General features: G+C 26.4%; 6 protein-coding genes and 2 non-coding genes across 15 annotated transcripts; 4 read left to right on the top strand and 4 right to left on the bottom strand.

Annotated features, from left to right (window-relative positions):
- Positions 1 to 13: 13 nt before the first annotated feature.
- Positions 14 to 2,109, top strand: LOC139987651 (methionyl-tRNA formyltransferase, mitochondrial). Its single transcript, XM_072004137.1, has 6 exons — positions 14 to 299; positions 391 to 588; positions 670 to 792; positions 904 to 1,082; positions 1,604 to 1,798; positions 1,909 to 2,109. The coding sequence occupies exons 1-6, from the start codon at positions 43 to 45 to the stop codon at positions 2,082 to 2,084; spliced, it is 1,128 nt and encodes a 375-aa protein (XP_071860238.1). The 5' UTR covers positions 14 to 42; the 3' UTR covers positions 2,085 to 2,109.
- A 457-nt stretch (positions 2,110 to 2,566) lies between these two features.
- On the bottom strand, positions 2,567 to 8,336 carry LOC139987650 (PHD finger protein 14). Of its 5 annotated transcripts, none has more exons than XM_072004131.1 (14): positions 8,046 to 8,336; positions 6,963 to 7,124; positions 6,630 to 6,872; positions 6,315 to 6,526; positions 6,081 to 6,235; positions 5,700 to 5,974; positions 5,174 to 5,629; positions 4,812 to 5,100; positions 4,482 to 4,719; positions 4,110 to 4,294; positions 3,908 to 4,046; positions 3,514 to 3,806; positions 3,325 to 3,433; positions 2,567 to 2,715 (listed from the first exon to the last, which is right to left on the bottom strand). In XM_072004131.1, exons 1-14 carry the CDS (start codon positions 8,086 to 8,088, stop codon positions 2,695 to 2,697), a joined length of 2,820 nt encoding a protein of 939 aa, XP_071860232.1. In that variant the 5' UTR covers positions 8,089 to 8,336; the 3' UTR covers positions 2,567 to 2,694. The 5 variants fall into 5 exon arrangements, with proteins under 5 accessions (XP_071860232.1, XP_071860236.1, XP_071860235.1 ...); XM_072004135.1 differs by having other exon boundaries at positions 6,375 to 6,526; XM_072004134.1 differs by lacking the exon at positions 8,046 to 8,336 and adding an exon at positions 7,310 to 7,490.
- Positions 8,337 to 11,063: 2,727 nt separating this feature from the next.
- Positions 11,064 to 11,135, bottom strand: Trnad-guc (transfer RNA aspartic acid (anticodon GUC)). Its single transcript has one exon. It is a non-coding gene; the product is annotated as a tRNA-Asp (tRNA).
- A 920-nt stretch (positions 11,136 to 12,055) lies between these two features.
- Positions 12,056 to 12,127, bottom strand: Trnad-guc (transfer RNA aspartic acid (anticodon GUC)). The gene has a single exon. It is a non-coding gene; the product is annotated as a tRNA-Asp (tRNA).
- Positions 12,128 to 13,259: 1,132 nt separating this feature from the next.
- LOC141445764 (uncharacterized) lies at positions 13,260 to 15,183 on the top strand. Its single transcript, XM_074111717.1, has 2 exons — positions 13,260 to 13,692; positions 13,774 to 15,183. The coding sequence occupies exons 1-2, from the start codon at positions 13,345 to 13,347 to the stop codon at positions 14,272 to 14,274; spliced, it is 849 nt and encodes a 282-aa protein (XP_073967818.1). The 5' UTR covers positions 13,260 to 13,344; the 3' UTR covers positions 14,275 to 15,183.
- A 245-nt stretch (positions 15,184 to 15,428) lies between these two features.
- On the top strand, positions 15,429 to 19,458 carry Gb (solute carrier family 7 member genderblind). Of its 3 annotated transcripts, none has more exons than XM_072003175.1 (12): positions 15,429 to 15,610; positions 15,778 to 15,934; positions 16,232 to 16,417; positions 16,589 to 16,811; positions 16,898 to 17,013; positions 17,250 to 17,375; positions 17,545 to 17,689; positions 17,759 to 17,882; positions 17,957 to 18,157; positions 18,244 to 18,393; positions 18,687 to 18,864; positions 18,985 to 19,458. In XM_072003175.1, exons 3-12 carry the CDS (start codon positions 16,237 to 16,239, stop codon positions 19,044 to 19,046), a joined length of 1,506 nt encoding a protein of 501 aa, XP_071859276.1. In that variant the 5' UTR covers positions 15,429 to 15,610; positions 15,778 to 15,934; positions 16,232 to 16,236; the 3' UTR covers positions 19,047 to 19,458. The 3 variants fall into 3 exon arrangements, with proteins under 3 accessions (XP_071859276.1, XP_071859277.1, XP_071859275.1); XM_072003174.1 differs by lacking the exon at positions 15,429 to 15,610 and adding an exon at positions 15,615 to 15,711; XM_072003176.1 differs by lacking the exon at positions 15,778 to 15,934.
- A 555-nt stretch (positions 19,459 to 20,013) lies between these two features.
- On the bottom strand, positions 20,014 to 21,716 carry Vha14-1 (V-type proton ATPase subunit Vha14-1). Its single transcript, XM_072003177.1, has 5 exons — positions 21,576 to 21,716; positions 21,428 to 21,509; positions 21,165 to 21,247; positions 20,738 to 20,860; positions 20,014 to 20,349 (listed from the first exon to the last, which is right to left on the bottom strand). Exons 1-5 carry the CDS (start codon positions 21,627 to 21,629, stop codon positions 20,320 to 20,322), a joined length of 372 nt encoding a protein of 123 aa, XP_071859278.1. The 5' UTR covers positions 21,630 to 21,716; the 3' UTR covers positions 20,014 to 20,319.
- A 25-nt stretch (positions 21,717 to 21,741) lies between these two features.
- On the top strand, positions 21,742 to 25,952 carry LOC139987196 (uncharacterized). Of its 2 annotated transcripts, none has more exons than XM_072003173.1 (8): positions 21,742 to 21,879; positions 22,458 to 22,621; positions 22,782 to 22,996; positions 23,166 to 23,378; positions 23,508 to 23,716; positions 23,815 to 24,149; positions 24,236 to 25,528; positions 25,616 to 25,952. In XM_072003173.1, the coding sequence occupies exons 3-8, from the start codon at positions 22,862 to 22,864 to the stop codon at positions 25,813 to 25,815; spliced, it is 2,385 nt and encodes a 794-aa protein (XP_071859274.1). In that variant the 5' UTR covers positions 21,742 to 21,879; positions 22,458 to 22,621; positions 22,782 to 22,861; the 3' UTR covers positions 25,816 to 25,952. The 2 variants fall into 2 exon arrangements, with proteins under 2 accessions (XP_071859274.1, XP_071859273.1); XM_072003172.1 differs by lacking the exon at positions 21,742 to 21,879 and adding an exon at positions 21,919 to 22,372.
- Positions 25,953 to 26,268: the final 316 nt, after the last annotated feature.

Here is a 26,268-nt window from a genome sequence, read left to right as displayed (position 1 = left end):
ACCTTTGTATTAGATAGTATATATATGTTTCCGTGATTAAAAATGTGTCCCATAGATTGTGAAAATATAATCATGTATTTAATTTTCAACCGTGCAGTGTATAACATAACACCATTTTTATATTCGTTAAAAGAAGTAAATAAAATATTTCTTCTAACTTTTAATTCGAAAATATATAATAAACATTATATTTGTTATAGTCAATCACATAAAAAACAGCAAAGTGGTGCATGGAAGGTATTATTTTTTGGCACAGATGAATTTGCTGTCGAAAGTTTGAAAGTCTTGTATAGCAAATAGTAAGAATAATACTGTTACCTTTATATTATAAGCCTTCCATTTATATTTGGGATAAATTTAAAAATTTAATACACATATCTTTGTGTATAGTAGATCTAAGGAACTGGAACGACTAGAAATTGTTACTGTCAATCAAAAAAAGGAAAATTCTGTCACAAAGTATGCAAAAGAAAATAAAATTATTGTAAATAAATGGCCAGTTGAAATTAATAAATCAGAGTTTCATATAGGAATAGTTGTTTCATTTGGTCATTTAATACCATCCAAGATCATAAATGCATTTCCGCTGTAAGTTATGTTCTTGGAATCTTCAATTTATTTATGTATCAATGTTTCATGTATTGGCATATATTTATTGTCCTTTTATAGAGGTATATTGAATGTACATGGTAGTTTATTACCAAGATGGAGAGGAGCAGCTCCAATAATTCATGCGTTAATAAATGGAGATTCAAAAACTGGTGTCACAATAATGAAAATAATGCCAAAAAAGTAAAATTCACTGCTATTTATTTTTAAAAATTTAGAAAGTTGTATTGTACAAGTATAAAAAAGAGAATATTCTAACATATTTAATATTATTTGAATTAAATATTATTTCAGATTTGATATAGGAGAAATAATATTGCAGAAAGCAATGGATATTGATGAACATGAAACTCTGCCAGAATTATATACAAAATTAGCAAAACTTGGTGCAAATCTTTTAAAAGAAACGTTTGAAAATTTATTAGAATTATTAAAATCTGCAAGACCTCAAGATGAAGAAAATGTAACATATGGTAAATATACAAAATGAATCATAAAGTATTACAAGCTGTTTTCTTAAAAATTATTGCAAGTTCTGGCTTGTTTTTCTTTTTAATTAAAATGGAACAGAGGACTAATTATTTTAGGCACAACAGCTTTTGCAAAAGGTGATCTCTCAGCTCTCATTTTTTTCAAATAGAATGACATATTAATATTTTATTATATATAGCTAGCTATTGTTGGATTTAATAATATTTGATTGAAATATTCTTTTTTATTTATTTTTTCATTATTTTTTACACAGTTGAAAAGTTACAAAAGTTACCAACTACAAAGAATTTAAATTTAACTAACAAATATAAACATATTCTACATTGAGAGTCATTTTATTAAATGTTACATACAAAGGAAAGCAAATATATCTGCAATGTTGGTACCAAAGAAAATAGTTTTTAACAGCTTTACATAAATCATCTTGTATATTTTAACATCGATAAATTATCGGATTATAATGATGCATGCATTATAAAATATAGATCAATATAATTTTCAGCACCAAAAATAACGTCAAAAATATCTTTAGTTAATTGGAATAAAATGTCTGCAACAAATGTTTATAACTTACATCGTGCTCTTGTGGGTTTATACCCTTTAACTACTTCATTTCAAAACACAAAAATAAAGTTATTTGATGTTCATAAAATTGAATCAGAATCAATAGTAACAGAACTTGAAGGAGCAGAACCAGGTAAATTTGTAATTTTATGTATACTTTTTGATATTAGAATATTAAATAAAGCATTTAAAATATTAGATTATTAGTGAATATATATATTTATCAATATTTTGTGTTTATAGGAACTGTGGTATATAATAAAAAGAATAATGCATTGATTATAAAGTGTAAAGAAAACACTTTTGTTTCTGCAAAGCAAATAACTGTACAAGGTAAATGTACTATGAGTGCTCTTAATTTTCGTAATGGTTATATATCTGGAAGAAATAGGACGAAAATATTATTTACTTCAATGTAACTTTCAAACTAACAATGTAACTCACATTCAATGTAACAATGAAATTAATGTTAATTTATTTTTAATGTAAATATAATATAATTTCTTTGTGATATAAAAAAATATACATATATCATTGCAAATCAAATTTGCCTTAATATTTTTTATAGAATTTATATTAATAATTACTAAATTATATCATAAGTATCAAAAGAGATTCTGAAATTGTATGATTCTTTAATTGTTTCTTACCTTCGAAAATATATGTGTATGTAGAATTCTTGATGAATATTAAGCACACACGCGCGCGCGCGCGCACGCGCACACACACACACACACACACGTACATGTGTAGAAAACAAAAATATATATACACATATATGCATATTTAGAAATAAAAATTTAAAATTAGGCAGAATAACCCATTGAAAATAAATACTGAAAACTTCACTAAATATATGCAGAAATTTTAATATATATTTAACAGTGAAATTTGCAGTATGTATTTTCAAGAGATTTTTATGATTAGAGGAAAATTTTATCTATATTCTGTATTTTTACAAAAAACAATATTCAATGTCTTAATTTGTTTGAACGTAGAATTATAACTGCAGACATAAAATTGTTGATATTAAGTCTCAGATTCAGAGGCCTGAAATGAAAGAAATATTTTTACTATTACAGATTCTTTCTTTTATTGAATTAAATTAGCTTCAAGATATATTCCTAGTGACAATTTTAGATCAAAGATAAAAGTATCCATAAATAAGTTTTAGCCTAATTTGTTGCTTTGGCTGCTTCAAAATTATACGAAGTGTAGGTGTATTATCCATCTTTTATGAAGAATTGTTCCCATTTTCTTACAAAAGTGAGATTAAAGTTTTTTTTCGTATTAATAACTAATTGCCATTCGATATTTCGTAAATGGAACGTTGTATTTGATTATTCAATAAATAAAGATGGCACAGCTTTTACTGAAAATAATTAGTTAATGTTAGCAACTAGTTATTAATAAGACTGTTTGTTCTATTTATTTTAAAATTATTGAGAGAATTCATAATTTACATAAATTTTTATCTTAAAGTACTTTATATTTTGTCACATACTAGTAGTATCTAGATATTCTATGAATTATGATTCACTATCTATAAATCAATCTTTGGTTTATTTTTTCTTGTGTTGACTAAATAAAAAGTACCTTAACAGTATATTTTGGGTTAATGTTGCAATAAATGTAAACAACAAAACTTGATTAACTTACACTAGGATCGCAGTCCGCACAATGCCACGAATAGCCTCTTCTTTTGGGTGATTTTTTAACTGGTGGATCAAGACAGGTGAAGTGGTAGCATTTTTTACATTCATCACACCTGAGATACAAAAAATGATGAATTCATATATCCAGCATATATTTAAGAAATAAATATTTGATGTATTTATGTAAACTAACATAACGAGATTTTGACTGGTACCAGACATATCACAGACATTGCAATGTGTTAAAAGGTCTGTATCTTTTCCTCTCTTTCCATTTCCTGTAGATGTTCTACTATTTGTATTATTAGTAGATACATTTGCTGTTACAGGAACAGTATTTGAAGGTAAAGGTGGAACAGGTGGAGGTGGTGGTAGTTTAGGTAATGGTGGTGGTGATGTAATTTCAGTACTAGTAGATGTGGCAACAAACATTTGTGGACTTGATTCTGATGCTACATCTCCTTCTGGTCTTGGAATTGGTTTTATCTATTTAATAAAATAATTATGAGGTGATATACATACATATATATATATGCAGATACACATATTACAGCACTAAAGTTTATGAATAGCTACAAAATGAATACCTTTATTGTGATTCTTCTATGAATTTCTGGTTGACTTTGTCCTTCAGGATTTTCCACATCAAGACTTTTCCTCTTATGTTTGCGTTTTCTTTGCTTTATACCCGTAATTGGATCAGGCGTATATCTTTTATGTTTCTCCCTAATAAAATTCGAAAAAATGTTACAGTCTATATTTATATGAAGATATACATATTTTACACACCTTCTTCTTTTTTTTGCACTTCTCTGTGAAACAGATTCTGTACCATCCGCTGAGGCTACCATATATTCAGGCGAACCTTCTCTTGTTATTGTCACATTATTAATAGGTTGTTGATTATATATTGGCTCACTTGATTGAATGGGAGTTGAAGACGGAGGTTGTGGTCCAACTGGTTTTATAGTTACCTATATATTAGACAATAATATATATGTATTGGTTTGGCAACTAAGTGATTACAGATTTTGCAATTAGGTGGTATTGACAAAATCCGCAATTACTTAATTATCAACCCAATATAATATATATATTCTTTACATATATAATATAAAAAAAACAAATTTTTCGAAAGAACATTTAACAATATGTATTTACTTTTGGTGTTGTAGGTGTGTCAGGCGCGGTTGCATTCGTTATACTATTAAGATTGGCGGAAGAATTTTTGGATGTACTAGGCGTTGTTGGCGTTGTAGATAATTGTACTTCTTGTAGTGGTGTTGGTGTTGATATTAAATTCAAATCATCTTTACAATGCCTTAATTTACGTGGGGCTGAGGTATCAACACGTTCAACTTCTGACCCAGAAGATTCTTTGTCACATTCAGAACATTGCCTACATTGGAAGATATTATATATATTGTATTTATATAGTAAATAATTAATAAATAGAATACATCATTATTTATGTAGACATAATATACATACCATCCCATAAGTTTCGTTTTTTTCGGCATACGTGATAAAGGTGGACTAAGACATGATAAATGGTAATGAAGATGACATGTGTCACACTTTGCAAGTAGATGTTGATTTGTAGATCTCCTACATATTCCACATTGATGCCTTAATGTCAGTTCGCCTTTATGATTTTGATCTTGTGCTTGACTGCTTAACACTCTACCTTCACGTACTCCTTCTGTTCCTTTACCAACAGGTAGAGGAAAACCAACACCCATTTTCAAAGCTGCTGCAGTAGGCACACCTAAACCTGTACCTATTTAAAAATTATATATTTAAAAATTATATATTTGTTCCTTTTTGTACAGTATATTTAAGATCTAACTTACCTAAAGTTGGTGCTATTCTTGGTTTTGCTAAATCAGTTATTTGGGGAAGAGGTTTCACATAACCACTATTCTGAAGCACTTGGTGGTACATTTCTATCTTTTCTTTTATTGTTACATTTATTCGGATCTGTTCTTCATTATCTTTCATTACTTCGTCATATCTTCTATCTAATCTTTGTTGTTCGTTAAGCAATTGAGAATTAATATCAAGAAGTTCTTGTAGTCGCCTTTTCATAGATGTGACTCGCAAATTGCGATCTAAATAATAACCAATGAATTCTACACTAAAAGCAGGTGGGATATGCCACTTCTTCCTAACGTCAACCAAAGCTACAAGCTGTGCTTCTTGAGCTTCCAATGCAGCAGTATCAACACCCATGAGTTCAGCTTTTCTTGCTAGTTGCCGGCAAGCCGAAGCTGAAGTAGTTAATAATCGAGGCATTTTTTGTGTTGGCACTACAAATAATACATAAATATTTTATGTAATATTTTACGCTTAATTAACGTATGTAGTTAATTAACATACCCCATGGTGGTGGCCTAGAGGCTTTATGAGCCAAGTATTTATGCCTATGTTTTGCTAATTTTCTTTGTATTCTACGCTGTTCTTCAGTATCTAAATGATTAGGTTGTTTTAATAATTGTTGTCGGTATTGCGCTCGTAGTTGTAACGCCAACCAATTGCGTCTACGTCTACGAACAAGTGTTTTATCAGAATGAAGTTTACAATGTGCATAAAATGGGTCAGCCTGATCAACTTCTTCACTATGGGCTTCAGATAACAGTCCTTCTCTTTGCGCACTACAAAAATATAACAATATGTTTTTTAAGTCGATTCCAAACATCATGTTGTACTGTGTTTTTATTTATATTGAATAGTTTAATTGTATTTACAACTGATTCTTACCAAGTAACATGAAAATATGTATGACACATCCCTGCATCACATTCTATGCACACACCAGTACGGGCAAAACGTGCATCTTCACATAAAGAACATTGTTTTGCTCCCCATTTACTATAAGCCATTTCAAACAGTGTTACACTTGATAAGCGATCAACCTAAATAAACATATATATGTATATGTATACTTAGAAATAATCTTAGCCCATATTTAACAAAAATTAAAAGTTTGTGTACCTCCCCAAAAGCAACACCAGGTACATAAAGTGCACATACTAAATGTACCCATTTACCTACATCAGTCTCTTTAAAAATTCCACCTTTATTAGGACAAAGTTCACAGGATGGATCTTCAATGCCTGCACTACAAGCTTCACAAAACCACGGTGCTGACTGACATAAAGAATCAGTACTTGAAAAGCTCTCTACGTCAGATACACCATAACAGCCTTAAATAAATTTAATTTAAAAATTATTTTTACCAATTACTTACCAATACTTATGATTATAAATAAAATTTAAATTACAAATTAAAATGTTAAAAATTTTTACCTTCGTGTACACTGACACCACATCCATCACATTCAACAATTTCATTAACATCATCACTTCTGTCTCCTAAGCAACCACAACAAATTAACATTTTATTTAATTTATCTTCAAGTGAACCTCCTTTTAATGCTTGTTGCCTAGCTTGTTCAATTACATCTCCTACAGTCAAGTTAGGATTTTCTTTTTTTTTCAGTAATGGATCTTCCAAAGAGTCATCAGATTGCTCCGATACATCTTCTTCCTCTTTCATAAATGTAAACAAATTTATATTAGCTAGTTTCAAAACAAATGTTCATAATATTATGTTTAAAGATCATCATCAATATATTTTACCTTTTCCAATATCATTAGAATCCACTGAATCGTCATCAGATTCTTCACAGTGATCCTCAATTCTGAAATCACTATCATCAGAGCTTTCACCTAAGTCAAAATCAAGTAAAGATTGTGCTGATCCTACAGGCTTAACCCTCCTCTTTTTTGGATCCCTTTCAACTATAAAAAGAATTATTTTATATAATAATTTGTTACTTATTTGTTAAATGTTTGATCAAAAGGAATAAAATACAACAATAAACATTTTTCTATCAACAACATACTTAATCCGAGGGATATGCACTCCCAAAAAGGTATAAAAAATTAATTTTAGGTTATGTACTTAATTCACGGTAAATACGTACAAATGCTAGTCATATTACTCTTAAAGCAACACTTTTGTTTAATTTCAATGGTAAAATTTCATACTTTTTTTTACACAAACTTAATATTTCTTTTAAAGATTCTGACACATTCATATACAGCTATATAGTTTTTAAATGTCTTCCACTATGTATCGAACTCATCAAATCGTCAATGTAAAATGCTGACGTATGTGTAATATACGACGCCGGTTTCGTGTATTACGATAAATATTTTATGTATTCTTTTATTTTCGTTCGTCGTTTTACATAAACTGTTATTAAAGCATTAATTATTTTCCATACAAAACCATAAAAAGGAAAATATTATTATAATATTTTAGAGAAAAAAATTATGTGTGTTAACGTAAGACTATAATATATTTATATCGTAAAATTAATAAAATTGTGCAATTTATTATTCTAAATTTAATTTACTTATTAATTAAACTAGATTTTTATATCTATTTCAATTATGCATGTATGTTTAAACAGAATACATATATAGAATTAAAATGTAAACATGTTTTATATAGCATTATATCTTTAATTGATTTTGTTTAGATTGTAAATTAATATTGTGAAATAGGGAGAAGAAAGACAAGATTATAATTAAAATTATTTAGAAATTAAAAAAAAAATTGAAACATAAAAATTGCAATAATATATGTTATAAAAAACGATTATTTATGTTTGTTTATCATATTAAATATTTTAACAAATTGTTTCCTCAACTTACTCATTGTTTTATATAAAAATCCTACATCGTCCTCTTGAGACATTCTTGGCACAAGTTTTCTTCACTTTGTAGTTATATGTATATACATATATAAAATTTAATAACTTCTTTAAATATATTATTATTAACACATAAAAATTAAAAGTTTATGATATACATGATAATTATATATCATAATAGTGTACATGCTATTTCATATTTATATTTTTAAAGTTTCTTAGTGAATTATTTAACTATTGTACAAAATTATGAAGAAACTTCCTTCGATAATGTTATCCTTCCGACGCTATGTTTCTACCCGAATCAGAATCCAATCGCCATATTGAATCCCGAAATCCTTTAGCGGGAACTACAATTAATCTATTTAAGTAATTATTTATTTATAATGATCATTGTTGAATATATTTAATAATTAGATGTTAATCTTATAGATAAAATTTCATTTTTTATTTTATTCCAAATTCTCTCAACTGATTATATATAAAATGCAGATGTTTACGATATATGCATAATCATATTTTTACTATAATAATTAAAAAAATGGATCCTAAATAGAGATTTGTTTTACTTATTAAATACACTTTACTTTAAATAGTTTATATATTTTCACATATTTTATATGTCTCTATACCTTGAAATTTCTCATAAAAATCTTTTATAAATTTAATTCATCACAATTTAAATCTACTAAATGTTATAATTATCTTTTGATTATAGACTTTAATTTAAACTATATGATAATTAAAACAATATGGACAAATATAATTATATTAATAATAAGAAATATTTAATATAATAAGAGAAATGTACAAGTATATATTATACATAGAACTCACCGAAATCTGACATTTATAGAGGAATATTGATAGTGACAAAAGCTTAAATTAAAATAAACTAAAGAGTGCAGCGTATTAATGAATGATAGTAATGAAATAATTAATACCAAATTGTAATGCATCTTATACTAACATTTGGATTCTCAATTTCTACTAAACCCAATTCAAATATTGGAAATGATAAAAATGCAATTAAAGATAAGGTTAAAAAGAAATTAATACGTCAACGTAAAGAAAAGGAAATAAGTAAGGATACATCTGAAATTACAGAATCTTCGAAGAATGTTATATATGTAGGTCAAATATTAGCCGAAATACACGTGGAATATGAACTTTTTCCAAATTACAATTTTAAATTTGATTGTCGTTGTTGGGAAAAAGCAACGAAGGTACATCATTTCCTTTTAATATACAACGAGAAATAATATAAAAATTTATATATATACAATATATACGTCGGACTTTTTAATAGTTTAATAAACTAGTCCTGTATGTAGACATTTTAACAAATTTCACTTTATAATATATATACAATACTAGAGAAATTACTTTTTTGCGATATTAAAAATTTGGAATAATTCTTATAATAAATTAGTAGTAATTAACAATAACTTTATTTATAAATAAAAAATTCATCTATTACAATTTAAGAATGTTTCTTTTGCTATAAATATTAGAATCTAACGTTAAAATTTAAACATAATATAGATTTTTTTATCTTTCTTTATAGATCTATACTGAAAATGATGATTTTTGTTTAAGACCAATACCATGTCCAATAAATAAAGATACATGTTGGGTCATATTTTCTATTCATCATTTAGTTCACTTAAATGAAATGCAATTAAAAAACTTTTTTAACTATGTAATTAATTGTCATATATTTTGCGGAAAACAAAAATTTTCTGAAAGGTAAGTCACAATCGATGTATGTATGCAAATTTTAAAGTAACAATTAATTGAAATACAATATTTCAAATCAATAATATTCCAATACATGTATTTAATAATTATGAAATTACATTTTTAATTATATCATGATAATTATATAGTTTATTTTAGTGACTTTTTATATATTTCTAACAATTTTGTGCTATTTAATTAAAGTTTGCTAAAGAATGCTTACATTGTGTTGTCATTAAATTATTCATGCAATAATATATTTAGTTGTACAACATACTATTATTGTTTTAGCTTTTTCATCTCCTATATTTATTTCATAGAGCTAAAAAAGATCAAGTAAAAGGATTTTATATGGATGATAAATCCATTAATGTAGGGCAGGAAGAATTTCTTGAAATATATCCCCTTAATTTGTATCATTCAAATTCTGTTAAACCTTCAACTCCTCCACTTCCACAACCTATAATAATTACAGATGAAGTTCATGGTGATTTTAGTATTACTACATATCTTGATGTAATACCAGGTACATATTAGAAAAATACAGTTTTTATATAAACCAATAACTTGTAGAATACTCTATAAATAAGAATTTTAAAAAGAAAGATTCATAACAAAATAAAAATTTACAAATTTGTATTAATATTATTCATATTTTAAAAAAAAATTCATTAGATAGTATACATGAATATATATTTCGGAAAATGTTGAGAAAAGGACGTTTCCCACCTGAATCTTTAAAGCATGAATTTATTGTCACAAATTCGATTGAAAATGAAAGGAAATCGTCGCCAAAACAAACTAAAAGATCTACTCGACAGAATCAAATTAAAAAAAATGACAAGGAAAAACAAAAACACAGAATAGATACATATGAGATATGTTTACCTGCCGAAGCCTTGTTTTCTGGTAATTTTTACATTTTATACGTAGTTTATAATTTATAATTGTTAGATTTATTTTCCAACAGATTAAAGGCTCTATAGTGTAGGGACTAAACATAATTTATGTACTTATATACATAATTAATGCTGTTAATTGTTATTCCCAATAATTATATTTACAAGGTCAGCAATAAACCTAAACGTCAGAAAGTATAACAGCAAAGGTAACAGAAAATTATAGATTAGAAGAAGTTCATTTGCATTATTTATATATTTGTCTATTATATATTGTACTTAATTTTACAATATTTATGTTATAGTAAACGCAATCGTTTATACCTTAGAATAAATGGTTTGCTTAAAAAATATTATGGCTAAGAATGAAAAAAAAATTCCTCCCCGGCGGGGAATCGAACCCCGGTCTCCCGCGTGACAGGCGGGGATACTGACCACTATACTACCGAGGACCTTGCAATTATTGTTCATTTAAACTTTAATTACCTTACTGATCAATATACTAATGAAAATTTTTATGATTCGTGTTTTTACTTTTCGAAAATATCTATATTATAAAAGTAGTTTAGTATCACTTAGTGCACACATAAATTTACGAAATTCTTCTTACAAAGTATGTATCTATCTATCTATCTATCTATCTATCTATTTATCTATATATATATATATATATATATATATATATATATATATATATATATATCAGTGCTTATACTGTGTAGGATTGTGGACAGGGGGAATAAATGGGGAATCAAATAAATATACACTAAATACATAAAGGGTACCGTTCTCCTATAGTTCTGTAGTCCAAGCAAGAGGGAGCACGAACCATATTTGGTCTGCACGTCGTGTTGCCTCATTACACCTGCTCGAAAATCCTCAGCTTTTCAATGTGTACTTGCGATACTGACTATTCTTTTCTGAAAACGAATGTTTATTGTACCGGAATTAATACAATATTTATAATGGTTTTAAACGATAAAGAAATTTACAAGGTAATTTTAGGCATTAAAAAAGCATTTTACTTAGACTATGACTTCTTTTATTTATAAAATGTGGCACAGGAACTATATAATCAAATTTCTGGTTCATATACTGGAGTAATGTAAAACTTGTCGACTACAGTTGATTTATTAGATCTAAAATGACTAATTATAAGTTAACTGTACATAAAATCCGTATATTAACTTATATTTTATATAATAGAATTTAAGAAATGCATTTATACATGAAGTAGTTATTTTTGCCTTTGATTTGTAGTTTGCAAAATGCTTTGAAGTATATTCAAATAGAATATGAAGTAACTTATTTTTAAAATAAAATAGGATTATAAAAAAAAAAGAAAGTATGAACAAAAATGCAAAAATTGGAACTCCCCGTCGGGGAATCGAACCCCGGTCTCCCGCGTGACAGGCGGGGATACTGACCACTGTACTAACGAGGATTTTTACGTCCGCGTGCTTATTTTTTGAGAATATATAGTGTGACTTAGTATGCGTATTTTTATTTAGTTACTTATTAATAGTATGTAACGTAGTTTTCTTTTTAACAATCATTCGTACGACCGACATCTTCTTATGTCACACCGGTGCAAATCTAATGTAAAATTAATGTTTAGTGAAATTTAATTTAATATACAATGCATTTACAGTTTTTGAACGTCTTCATTGATGACTTTATGAAGAATATTCCTTCTCTGCGCCCTGTGGAATCAATCGATCCCTCTGATTCACGACACACTGTAGTAATTTATGACACCCTCAAATGTCTGCCACTTTCTCTTATAAAGTTCCATAGTACTGAAAACTAAAGACTGTTTCAACTTTTGACTTCGTTTGAAGGGTTTAAAGCTTCACGTTCTTTTACACTTACACTGATAATTTTTCACTTTGTAACTATTTGATTCATTTTTTGTCTAATTTTTATAATCTATAATTGTATTACATATTAAATATTATCATGTTTTGGCTGGAATCTATTTTGGCTTTGTAACTATTTGATTCATTGTTTGTCTAATTTTTATAATCTATAATTGTATTACATATTAAATATTATCATGTTTTGGCTGGAATCTGTAATTTATGACTATTGTCCTTTTATGGACAAATTTGAACATAAATTCAACTACGAAGTTCTAGCATAACTGTTGTGCTTTTCCTTACAATTATTTTAGTAGAAAGATTCTTTCACCTTCTTCTTTCCTGTGATCAGATTTATTTAAAGTCAATCCAATGTCTGATTTCTCGTCATTGTCGTTATCCCTAAAGTTTCTACTATCTTTTTCCAAACAACTTCAAGTCGCTGTTTAATTATATATATATTGTTACTCGTATACATATGTACTGACTTTTACTAGTCACACGCAGCGTATTTGTAAGTTCTTATTGTAATTGTTCGAAAGTAAAATTTTTTGCATTGCACGTCGACGCTTAAAATCACCAATATGCAATTTACAATTTATATAATTTGTTATATAGAAAAAATCTTACTTATCACCAAATTAAAATATAATAAGAATATTCAGTTTTCAGAATATCATAGAAAATTAAATATTATGCTATTTAAAAGACCTATGAACTATAATTGTATCTTCAGTATAAATTAAAATAATAATTTTACGCTAGTTCCGAATAAAAAATAATAGCAATTTTATTTTCAGATATGGGTACAATTACTAGTTACAACCGAACACCACAACTATCATGTATTTCATCGATCTTGATGTACGCACAGTGTCAAAATATTTTAACAAACAAGCAATTACGCATGAATTTGAATCCTATATCGATCAAATTGGAACAGTTATCGAATTTCCCGGCCAATATAGTGATTGAAAACGGTTTCAAGTGTATATATATGAAAATTCTTTTCGTAGATCGTACGATTGTCACACCATGCTATATTCCAAATAGAATCATGTATTTCGAATTTGTTAAGTGTTTCCTCTGTGAGGAATTTCAACCGAAAGAACTGGTTAATTTTCTTACAGCAGAATTTCTTACTGTCCAGGTGATTAGAATCTTGTATGTATGTATAATGTATGTATGTATGAGCGAAATAATTTAAGAACGTATCAACTTTTGTAATTAGGTAATTGGCGTACGAATTATTGAACCCTCAATTTCTGGTCAACCTGACCATGATAAATCGATATCAAAATCATCTAAAGCAGTCACGAAAGAGGAATTTTTACTAGGAATTGCTAAATTTGATGTATCTGATCTTTTGAGAGGATTTTGGGAAGTAAAATTGACAAATGACTTGATTCATCCTTGCAACATATTTGCTACCAATATTGACTATACAGATGATGAGAGAAAGAAAATTTCGTGGAAGAATTCACCTCTTACCTCAGATACTTTTACATCGTACAGTACATCGATGAAAATTAAAATTCGCCCAACGTGTGATTTGCGAATAATTCAAAAGAAGATCATTCGACATGAAAATATATTCAATCGAATATTTTTCAATTTGAACGATTTGAAATTAGCTAATGATATTTTGAAAGATGTATCTCTTCATAATTCCAACTTACTGACCATTTACGAATCTTCAATAGAAAACAACAATTTAAAAGTAAAATTTTGAAGTATAATTGTAGTTTGATTTTCTTACCACTCTTTATATATTCTTTTATTGCCATACATACTTATCAGTTTTAGTTAGTTGATATCATGTTTGATGTTATTTATGATACAGACACAGGGTATGTTAAAGCATATTTTAACGGGTTTCGCTATAGAAAATTGTGAAAAATCCTACATTTTTCTGGAAGGTTTGTCAAACGGATACTTGTTAAAAATTTGGGAAAAGGTGAAGAAACTCCCAATTCAACATAAATGCATTTATTATAATAGCAATTATATATTTTTTACACGACTTTATGAAGACTTCATACTTTTAGGCGGAATTATTCATATTAAATTGAGGTAAACTAAAAAAAATTAACGTATGCTTATTTATGAAATTATTTCGAAAGTTTTATGTTACTTTCGTATTTGATTATCCTTTTTTAATTTACTTTTCATTCAGAATTTGTATGAGATAATAAGTAAATTTTCATTACATTATATTAAACACGTTTATTTTGTTTAAAGCGAATCCTTAGAAATGCAATTTCGCAAGTGCATTTTATATATTGGTAAAACGAAAGCAACAATTCAGTCAAATGTTATAAGGAAATTAGGATTGATGAATCTATCATTAACGATGAAATCTTTACATCAAACACATCTATTCCCAGAACCAAATGATGTAAAAGCTTTTATTAATGATATTCGAAAAATATATTCCACAAAATACATTTGTAAAAATACGATATAAATTACTAATAATTATAACAATTATGAATGTAGGATTTGAAATTTGAAATTTAAATTGTTGCGGTAACAAAACAGTACAAATATTTATTAAAATATCAATACAAATATCTATTTAATCTATTTAAAAAAAAAAAACAGAAATTGTATTATACGATGAATATGAAATATTGCTCAAAATTATTTTTGATTATGATTTGTAATTATAAACGTACATAGGTATATATTTAAATAAATGCATTCAACAGCACATTACTATAGTTATGATTATGCCGGTTAACTAATAACAATGAAATCATTTTTGTTATGTTAATACATAATTTTCTTTTTATCATAATAATTTAGCAATAAATATGAAAAATTAAATTGTAAACATTATACAATTATGTTAATATTATGTGATTTTAAAACAAATTGCATCAGATATCCCGTATTGATTGCTATTGAAATATGTATGTAACACGCAGAGTACAAATCCTACAGCTGTTAATATATCAGTCATGTTAAATAACAATTCAATTTTTATTTAAATACTTTTATAATATTTATATTATTCAGAAAATTTAAACATAAAATTACACGAGTCTTGCAAATCAACCTTTAAGGTACTGTGAAACACGTGTTCTCTTCAGTAAATAACCTATATGTACTTTTGGTTCAATTAACAGATATTAAAACGAAATTTTTCGGATAAGCAATTAACTCTGTATTATGTTAAAATTAGTTACCATATATTTTTATAAATAAAATTAATAAACATTTTTACTTTTAGATCATGCTTGTCCAAAAAGGAATTCAGAAAATTGATGTATACAGATAATTAAAGTTTACATTTTATATTACACATTGATTTATCAGTTTTCTTGTATTAGAAGCAGAAATTTTAATACTTTATTTTACTTAATTTCAAAAATTTAACTTTCATAAAGGTATACTAATTTTTACTAATAACATTGAAAATAACAATTTCATGAATTAAAAAAGAAATATTTTCTTTATCTGTTATTTTAACAATCTTTTATGTATTTGTTACTAGTTTAAAATACAAACATTCAGCATTAAATATTGTTAGAAATATAAAAATTTTTCGGTAACATTTTACCTATATAAATATTAAATTGGAGCAAAATATAATTCATTATATGTATGATAGATTGATATTAATTTTTTAACACATATATGCATATTATTCTTAATATTTCGCTTATTACATTTGTTTCATATAGCCAAAATGGTTTCTCAAATATTTGATGAATCTCCAAAAGGAATGCAATTAGTTAATTCAGATGATGAATCTCAGACTCATATATCAACTAATAAACAAGTTGGTAGTACTAATAAAGTACAAATGAAAAAACAGCTTGGCCTTTTAGAAGGAGTTGCAATTATTTTAGGAATTATATGTGGTTCAGGTATGAATTTGTTGTGATTTATGTATTACAGTATGTTTCAAATCTCTAATTTTCTAATTTTCTAATTAATTTTCTAAAATTAATTTCTTACATCTTTGTCTAATTTATAATTACAAAACTTTACAAACTATAACTATAAATTTTTAATAGAATTAATTATTCTGCTCGTAGGTATTTTCATTTCTCCAAAAGGTGTAATCATAGAAGTAGGAAGTGTTGGAGTTTCTTTAATTATTTGGGTTTTATGCGGTTTACTTTCTATGGTGGGAGCATTATGCTATGCTGAATTGGGTACTTGCATACCTCGTAGTGGTGGAGATTATGCTTATATTTATGAGGCTTTTGGTGATTTACCTGCTTTTTTATATTTATGGGCAGCTAACTTAATTTTTGTGTAAGTTACATGTATAAAATTTTGTCGGTGTTATTTATTGCCACAGGGGAAGTGGAGAAGAAATAATGTTATTTCTGCAATTTCAGACCAACTACAAATGCTATTATGGGATTAACTTTTGCTGAATATGTTTTAAAACCATTTTTTCCCAATTGTTCTATTCCAGATAATAGCGTACGTCTACTGGCAGCAGTTACTATTTGTAAGATGTCTTTCTTTACACATAAAATGCAGCTATTTTTTTCTTCAGTCATATCATATCATTCATTTATACTATAGGCTTTTTGCTAAATTTTTAATTCTAATTTTACTTAATCATTCATAGCTATTTGTAGCTCTGTATCATCATTATCTTTGCTCAAAGAATATTGTTGCTACAATATTTTTATTAAGCAATATGACTGATTTATCATTTCTATAATTTCAATGTTTTAACAGGTTTACTTACATTCGCAAATTGTTATGATGTTAAAGAAACATCTAAAATGCAAAATGTATTCATATTTGCTAAAGTTGGTGCATTAATAATTATAATTATTGCTGGGTTGGTTTGGATAATGTTAGGTAAGTATAATTTTAATATATAGTTAGGTATTAGTATTATTAAATCTTCAAAAACAAACCAAACAGAATATAAATTTTGTTATTATAGACTCAATTTAAATAACTTTGCTCTTCTTAAAATTCTTCTTTTAATAATCAGCTATATGTATGTATTAATAATTTGTTTCAGGACATACAGAAAATTTTGAAAATGTCTTTGAAAATACAATCACGGATCCTAGCAAAATAGCAGTTGCCTTTTGTTCTGGTATATTTTCATATTCTGGATGGAATTACTTAAATTTTATGACTGAAGAATTGAAAGATCCTTATGTGTATGTAGTATAAAGTAACATAAGATCATTTTTTTTTTTCAATAGTGAATAAATAATTTTATTTTACAGAAATTTACCACGAGCTATATACATATCACTACCTTTAGTTACTTTCATTTATGTGTTGGCAAATGTAGCTTATTTATCAGTTTTAACACCAACTGCGATGATTGCCTCTCATGCAATTGCTGTGGTTAGTATTATTTTCTATATGGTGATTTTATTCAAAAGATGTATAATTTATCTATTGAGACAAATTTTTGTTAGACTTTTGGAGATCAACTTCTTGGTGTGATGGCATGGATAATACCTGTAATGGTAGCTATATGTGCATTTGGAGGATTAAGTGTTCATATTATGACATCGTCTCGAATGTGTTTTGTTGGTGCCAGGAACGGACATTTTCCTTCAATGTTAAGTTATATTAATATTTCGAGATTTACACCTACACCTGCCTTAGTTTTTCTTGTATGTATATATATGAAATATATATTGTATTACATATTCCAAGTTAATGTTTATTGAAATATAAATATTTCCTTTTTCATTTTTAGTGCATATTATCTTTAGTAATGCTGTGCACAAGTGATATTTTTGTATTGATTACATACTGCAGCATAGTCGAATCATTTTTTATAATGTTATCAGTATCTGGTGTTTTATGGCTTCGTTATAAACAGCCCAATATGAGTCGACCCATTAAAGTAAGTAATTAGATATTAAGTCGTCCGAAAAGTTTCTTTCGTTTTATAAAGAAATAATGGATGCACAACATTTTTCGTTTTATATTATTTTATTGAATTACGTATGATCCATTTTGTTCTATCAAAATAAAGATTACAACGTTCGAAAGATTAGGTTTCATGTTTGTATAAAGATGCGTTGTTATAAAAGACGTGTCTGTAAAAGAAAGACACTTTTCAGACAACTTAATAGATAGATATTACTTCAAACTCTCTGGAAATATTTTGATTAAAATTATAAATATACTTTTTAGATGCCTTTATGGATTCCTATTACGTTTGTATGCATATGTGCATTTTTAGTATTTTTTCCTTCCTACCAAAGACCATACGAAGTTGGAATAGGTGCCTTAATAACTTTATCTGGAATTCCAGCTTATTTTATTGGTGTTAGATGGAAAAATAAGCCATTATGGTTTCAACGACTTATTCGTACGTAATATCCATATAATATATTTATCATGTTATAAATCTTTCATAGACACATTTTTAATTATAATATAATGTTAACTTTCTTGCATTTCAATAATTTTATGATATTTGCTTTTATAGTTGAAATTACTTATACCATTCAGAAATTATTCATATCTGCCACCGAGGAACGGGATCATTGATTTACATAGTACGAATATTAAAACAATTTGGTGTTGCATTGAATTTTAGCATTTTACTTTAATATACATGGTACTAATTTGCATATTGCTAACACCACATAACTGTGTTCTTGGTAAACAAAAGTTTACAGTGTATATGTAAGATAAACGCAAAGTTGCTCTCTAGAGTGTAAAATTAATTATTTATATGTGTCATTTACATTGTATAATTAACAATTATTATTTATTTTAAGAAAATCTTAACCATTTTAATTCCTTACATGTAAAATGATAGTTTTGGTTCTCTAATAATCGCATAGCGTTATATGCGAATATTGCCACAAAATCTATCTAGGAGTGATGGTCTATTTTTACAAGTATTAATATACATATTTTCTAATCTTTATTTAATAAATTAAAAAAATTAACATTATTTATCTGAGTTAATCATTAAATTTAAATAATTGTGTTGAAGATATTAAGCATATTATTATTACATTATACATTAATGTATAACAATGTAAACATACATGTTAAGATTTTATTAAATAATTTTAAAGTAATAATAATATGATCTTTTTCATTACTTTCAAAGTAAAATATGATATATAATGATATTAATCATAGCTTCCGTGATACAGATAATCCATAGTAAAAAGTTTGATCAAAGTTTTTATAGTATTGTGATAAAATAATTTCAAAAATAAATTATATACATAAAAATTGATATCATTGTTTGTAATTGGAATTAGTAAAAAAAATAATATGACAATAAAATTTTCTGTCTATTAGACAAGGACAAAATTTCAACACATTCAAATATATATATTCTAATTTTGTATCTCCTGTCATTTATCTGTTTAAATATTCAATAAATACATGAAATAACAACTTATTAGTAAATAATATACATTTATGCACATTAATTTTCTATTAGATACATTAATGAAACTGATATTTTTGTATCTTGTAATGAGTTTTAAGTACATTGTTGTTTATTATATTTATTTACATAATCAAAAAATTCATATAAGCAACGTCTTAGTAGAATATGCTTCTTTTGTTTAACAGTAATTTAAAATTTAAATAATAACAGATGTCAATGATTAATACAGAACAAGATTTATACACACATTGTATAAAGAAATTGAAAAATTGGTAAATTTTTGAGATGTAAATAATGGAATGTTATACATATTTCTATTTTTTCTATGTAATCTATAATGTCACAACAGCATTACATACAGATATTAACAAATACCAAAGAAGTCATCAAATCTTTTTTATACACAGATTAATGTATATCTTCTGGATTAAACATTCCCTGTAAAGTAAAATTAGAATATCTAATTAATTGGTAAATTTAAAGTAGGTATGATAAGTGGTTTATATGGATATTGTTTTTAACATAATCAAAATAAAATTTTTGTAATAAAATACTATTTATAGATCAATTTATTGATTTATAGTTAGACTATTTATAGATAATCAAATATATAATTACAAAGTTATAGCAAATTGATAGTTTCTCTTTAAATAAGTTTACTTTATGTATAATGTTAAAATACATATATTTTTTTCATAATATTAATATAAAAATAAAATATTACGATCATCATCTATAATTATATACAGTGTATGAAGAATTGATAAAAAATATATAAATGTGATGATTATTTTTATATTAATAATTATAAGTATTATAATCTTACCTTAGCACGCCTTAAAATAGAATCCTTACTGGCATCATATGGATGGTCTTTACTTGGAATTTCTAATACTGAAGGTATGGGTTGTGTATGGCTATCAATTACGTGGCGAATCATTTCAGCAACCTTAAAAATACATTATCAAAGATATATCAATATAATCATATTATTTAATAATAATTTTCTAATAAATATGACTTTATTTGAATATTATATACAACAAAATTTTAATTCTGTTAATTATAAAGCATAGATAATCTTATTGATAAATTGTATTTATTAAAACTTTATTTTTCAATGAATATTTTTTCTTATTTTTTATTTTATATAAAGAATATATAAAAATATTACTCTTATTTACATTATTAAAATACACCACATTTATTTTTTAAAATCTTATTGTTATTTTAAGGATAGATATAATACTTACATTTTGATTGATAAGTATAATATCAATATCATCTCGTTTAATGAAACGTTTAAACGTATCTTCTATGTCACTTACAGCTGTATCTGTAAAGAAATATGTAAATGCTACAGATTTAAGAAACTTTTAAATAATAATAATTCATTTGATAAATATTTTAGTACAAAGTATAGAATATTTGAGTACAATATTTGAATACAAGCACAGAAAAATATAGATTTCCATATTTGATTTTTTTTTTAATTGAAATTTGGTAACATACATACTTTTATCTACGACCATAAAATTGGGTTGTCGATGTTTATTAATTTCACCAACCCCGCCCAAAAGAAATCCAACACAAGTATCCTAAAAATGAAACTTTTATATATATACTTTGGATATGAAATAAACTTAAATATACATTTCAATTACCTCGTCTCCGATCACAGCAAGAAGTTTCCCTTTCCCCGCTGAATGTAGAGCCATTATTATCGATAAATGAAGAGTAACAGAGCAAATTTAAAAGAATAATTGTTAATTTAACAAATCTTGACGATACATCAGCTGACAAGTCACACCTACGTGCTTCAGCTTTGTACTAGAATATCACGTGTCAAATTTGTCCAATCGAAATAGTACAGTAAATGGAAGGGAGGGAAGAGATAAGTACTGATCAACTTTAAAAACAGCAAATTCTGAAATAGGCTGGCATTTGGCATACTATATACCTACATATGTACGTACCAGTGTAGTCAGATATCCATCATCCCTTTATCTCTTTCCTACGTTATCGATCGAAAAAAGATGTAAATGTAATACACGATAGTAGATAGTATGCACTGGAAGATAATTTCAAAACGTGCAAACTGTATAAGATAATGTTTTACATATATCAGACCTTTCTACTTATCAAGCTAAGTTTTCAGTAAAATGGTTCTTTTTACTATTTCATTCACTAGCGTACGAGGATAAAAGCATATAAATTTATTAAAATGAAATTAGAGGAATATATTGATAAAAAATTCAACCGAAACATATGACAACTTTAGTTAGATAGTTTCTCTATGCGCGCAACGCGTAATGTCTAGGGTTATGTTTCTGTATGTGTAAGAGTACACATTAGTGCTATGTGTATTTGATACTAATTATATATGTAAATTGAAAGACAGGAAATTGTATTAAATTGTACAGTTTTATGCATTGTTTTTCGTTGTATTAAATATGTAGAAGTACGAAAACAAGTTATCATTAAAGACATTTCTACAAAACTCGATATACGATTCCACGAATATTATTACTAATTATGTTACTTAGGTTATTATGTTATGGAACTTATAAAGTCGTTAAATAGTTGTGTATTTTTGTTATTGAACACAACAATAAATATGAAAACTCGTAATATATATATCAATTTGTGTTAAATGTAAAAAGGAGTGTGCTGACTAATTATCGTTTGCTGTTAATAAAATCTCTAACTTGTAAGTCATGATTATTACAATGAGCATAACCTTAAGTAAATATCTGTATTGATAATTTAGACGTGTTTTCTTATGTATGAAATGATCTCTATAATATTCGATCCTTAATTAAGTAGCATAAATATATTTTTTAATATGTATTTTCAATATTGTATTTTAGGAATTACATTTTCTTAACATATGTACTTGTTAGCTGAGATAGTATAATTACCAGTTAATATACAAAACGGTAAAAAAAAAATGTCATTTGTGAATGATGTTAATATTTACAAAAAAATGATTTCTCAAGAGATCATACAAAAACCATGTACTATAAATGAAACTTCAGCAGAATTTATGGTTCTACCCAAGTGTGAACACTCGGAAGAAACATTGGTAATAAAATAATTAATATTTCAACAAATATATATCTTATATTATTACATATTTTTTGTCTATTTTATACTTTATATATTTTTATATACTTTTCTACGTACTATATCTTATACATATATTTTATATATTTTCAATTTATTTTATTATTAATTATCAATATTATATATAGATTGTTGGTGAAGAAATAATTGTAGATGAAAACATAGATATTAATCAAATGTCGGAGGAAGTAATTTGTAAACAGAAAGATACTTCTGAATATTTTGAAGAAAGTATAAATACAATGTCTGTTGAATATGCAGAAGATGCTATATCATTATCTGAAGAAAATACACCTAGGCAAAACTGGCTTTCAAATGATGTCAGTAAGGAAGAATTGTTGGTAAATATTAAATGTTTAAAATTTCATGATAAAAGATCAGAATACATCGAAGTGATAAAAGTAAAATAATGTAATTGGTAAATTCTTCTTTTATTTTAGTATGTTTTGTTAATTAATACGATGTGATAGCTTTCAGAATCAGAGGGAAGTGAATCAGAAACATATAATAAAGTAATAATTGATGATCAAGATGGAGATGAGGAAACAATAGCTACATTTGTAACTGCCGCTGGTCAACAATTAGCATTATATGCGGTTGAAGATTCAGATGAAATTTTTGCTGTAGCAGTTTATGATGAATCTGGTGAACCACCAACAAATTTTCAATTTCTCATGAAGTATGTATATTTATATATATATTACATATCAGGTACAGTTAATGACAGACATAATTCAATAATTACATGTGAAAATAATAAAATGATCATATTTACAGATCAGATGTTGAAAGATTAATAGGTGAAGGCGCAGTTAGAACTGTTAAAAAACCAACACAGATAAAAAGACAATTACTGACTACTGAGTCACCAATATTTTTTCCTAAAAGTGAACCAATAAATGATATGTCAATGGATAATGAAAATAAAATCATGTCAAATGAAAATGAAAGGATACAAGAAAAAGAATATATATTGGAAGAAAATTCAAATTTAATGAAACATTCTAATTTAAATTTAGGTACAAAACGAGTTTCTAACATTATATATGCAACAGATGAAAAACAACCAGATGTAACATATTTAATGATGGATGATTGTTCTACAAATATGGGTATGTATCTAAAACTGGTAATTATTAAATAATATCTTGATATAATGAAATTTCAGATATTATAAAAATATCTAAATTTTTAACAGATAATTCTGAAGAATATCAGGAAGATGATAAAAGTGATAGTGAACTTGTAGAACAATCAACTGTGCAATACATCTTATTCGAAGGTGATCAATCTGATTCTGAACTAACATTCGATGAAATTCACAAAACTCTTCAAAATTTGAAAGCAAATGCAGCAAAAAAGCAAATGAATAAAAAGATCATTAATAGAGATCAAAATAATTTTGGAAATCTCAAAGAAACGGAGTATGAAACTTCAGTGTACCAAAATTCTAATGTGTCTAATAAGATGTCTAATAGTTTAACAAAGAGAAAATTCAATCTGTTAGATAGTCAACAGGAATTATTGGAGACATTAGCAAATTCATCAACAGATTTAATGCCAAGTAGTACAAATTTAGATATATCAAATGGTTCAATTGAATATACATCACCCGAGTCGTCACAAATACAGTACAAAACTAAGCGATCCCGGAAACAACAATTAATTTCTGTTAATCGCGAAGATTCAGAAATTATTATACAACCAGCATCTCTTGTAACTGAAGAAGACAATAATGTTAGGAAAAGAGTACGACGAAATAAAAGAGTAGCTCATTCTAGATATCGTCAAAGAAATACCGACTCGAAAAGAATGAAAAAGGTCAAGCGAAAAGAAGTTGAAATTATTGAAATTGATATTGACGAAGAAGAAAGTATCCTGCAGTCAGAACGAGATGTTGTTGAAATAACTATAGATGATAGTAAAGATAAATATTCTAGCGATAAAGAAAATGAAATTATAATGGTTGGAGATTCCGATGACGAATCACAACAATCGAATTCAAAAGCAATTTTATTACAATGTCAACATTGTTTAAGAAATTTTAGACAACAAAGAGCTCTAGAAACTCATTTGCGAGTTTGTTCGAAATCACCCTCTAATACAATACGGTTTAATGAACAGAAATTGAAACATGCAAATGGAACGACTGAAGATACTGTTAAAAAACAATACGCTTGTAAAATATGTCAACAAAAATTCGATGTAGTGGTAGCGTTAGCCCGTCATGTACGTTCAGAACATTCTCAAAGAAAAAAACGTAGATTTAGTAAACTATCAGTTGAACGACCATCCATAGAAATTAAAGAAAAGAAGGAACACATTGAGCCAAAAAAACAGACTATAATTAAAAAGATTAAAAGAAAAAGAAATCAAAGATCAAAATGCACCTGGGAGGTAAAAAAATTAAGTTGTTCTGATTGTGGAAGGTGGTTTCCCAGTGCTGCTTTATTAAGAGCACATTGTTTACAACATGGAACAAAAAAATCTGGTATGTTATTTTTAATAATTATTTTATTGATATATGCATAATAATTCGATATGAGAACATTAAATAACTGAAAAATATTTATTACAGAACAACAAATACGCAGATGTCAGATATGTAAGAAGTTAATTAGATCTAGATTACTTTTTGTACAACATTTGAAGAAACATAGAAATTTACAAAAAAATATAAAATCTGTACCAAATATTCAAAAGAAGTTACACACAACTAGGTCAGTGACAAGTAAAATTACTACACTCAGAAAGCGGGGACGTTCACGAAAACTTTGATCTCTTTAAATATCAACACGTGAAATTTGTAGAAATTGGTGATATATGACAGATATTGTTGCTATTTCTTCTAATGTGAAATATGTATAATAATATGTTCATACTTCCAATAAAAGTTGGAAATATTTATATGTTCATTGAAGAAATATCTTACAATTACATTAGATACCTAGTTAAATGTATATATCATTTAAATATACCATGTATATTATGTATAATTTAACTATATACTATAATATTTGCAGCTTAACTTTTATATTGACTAAAAGATTGATTTTACCCAGTTTTTTTGATCACGCAACTCTTTAAGAAACATCAAGTGCCGAAAATTAATTAAATTTAAGCAAAATGTGAAAACATATATTATTATATGAATAAAATGCTTAAACTAAATTACATAGGTCAGTTTTTCTTCACAAATTTAACTAAGGATGATTTATCATATTCAAACAA

This window comes from Bombus fervidus, chromosome 5 (assembly GCF_041682495.2).
Source record: "Bombus fervidus isolate BK054 chromosome 5, iyBomFerv1, whole genome shotgun sequence".
NCBI classification, from domain to species: Eukaryota; Metazoa; Arthropoda; class Insecta; order Hymenoptera; family Apidae; genus Bombus; species Bombus fervidus.
Note: the sequence above shows the minus strand (reverse complement) of the source record. Positions and strands in the feature narration are given on the sequence as shown.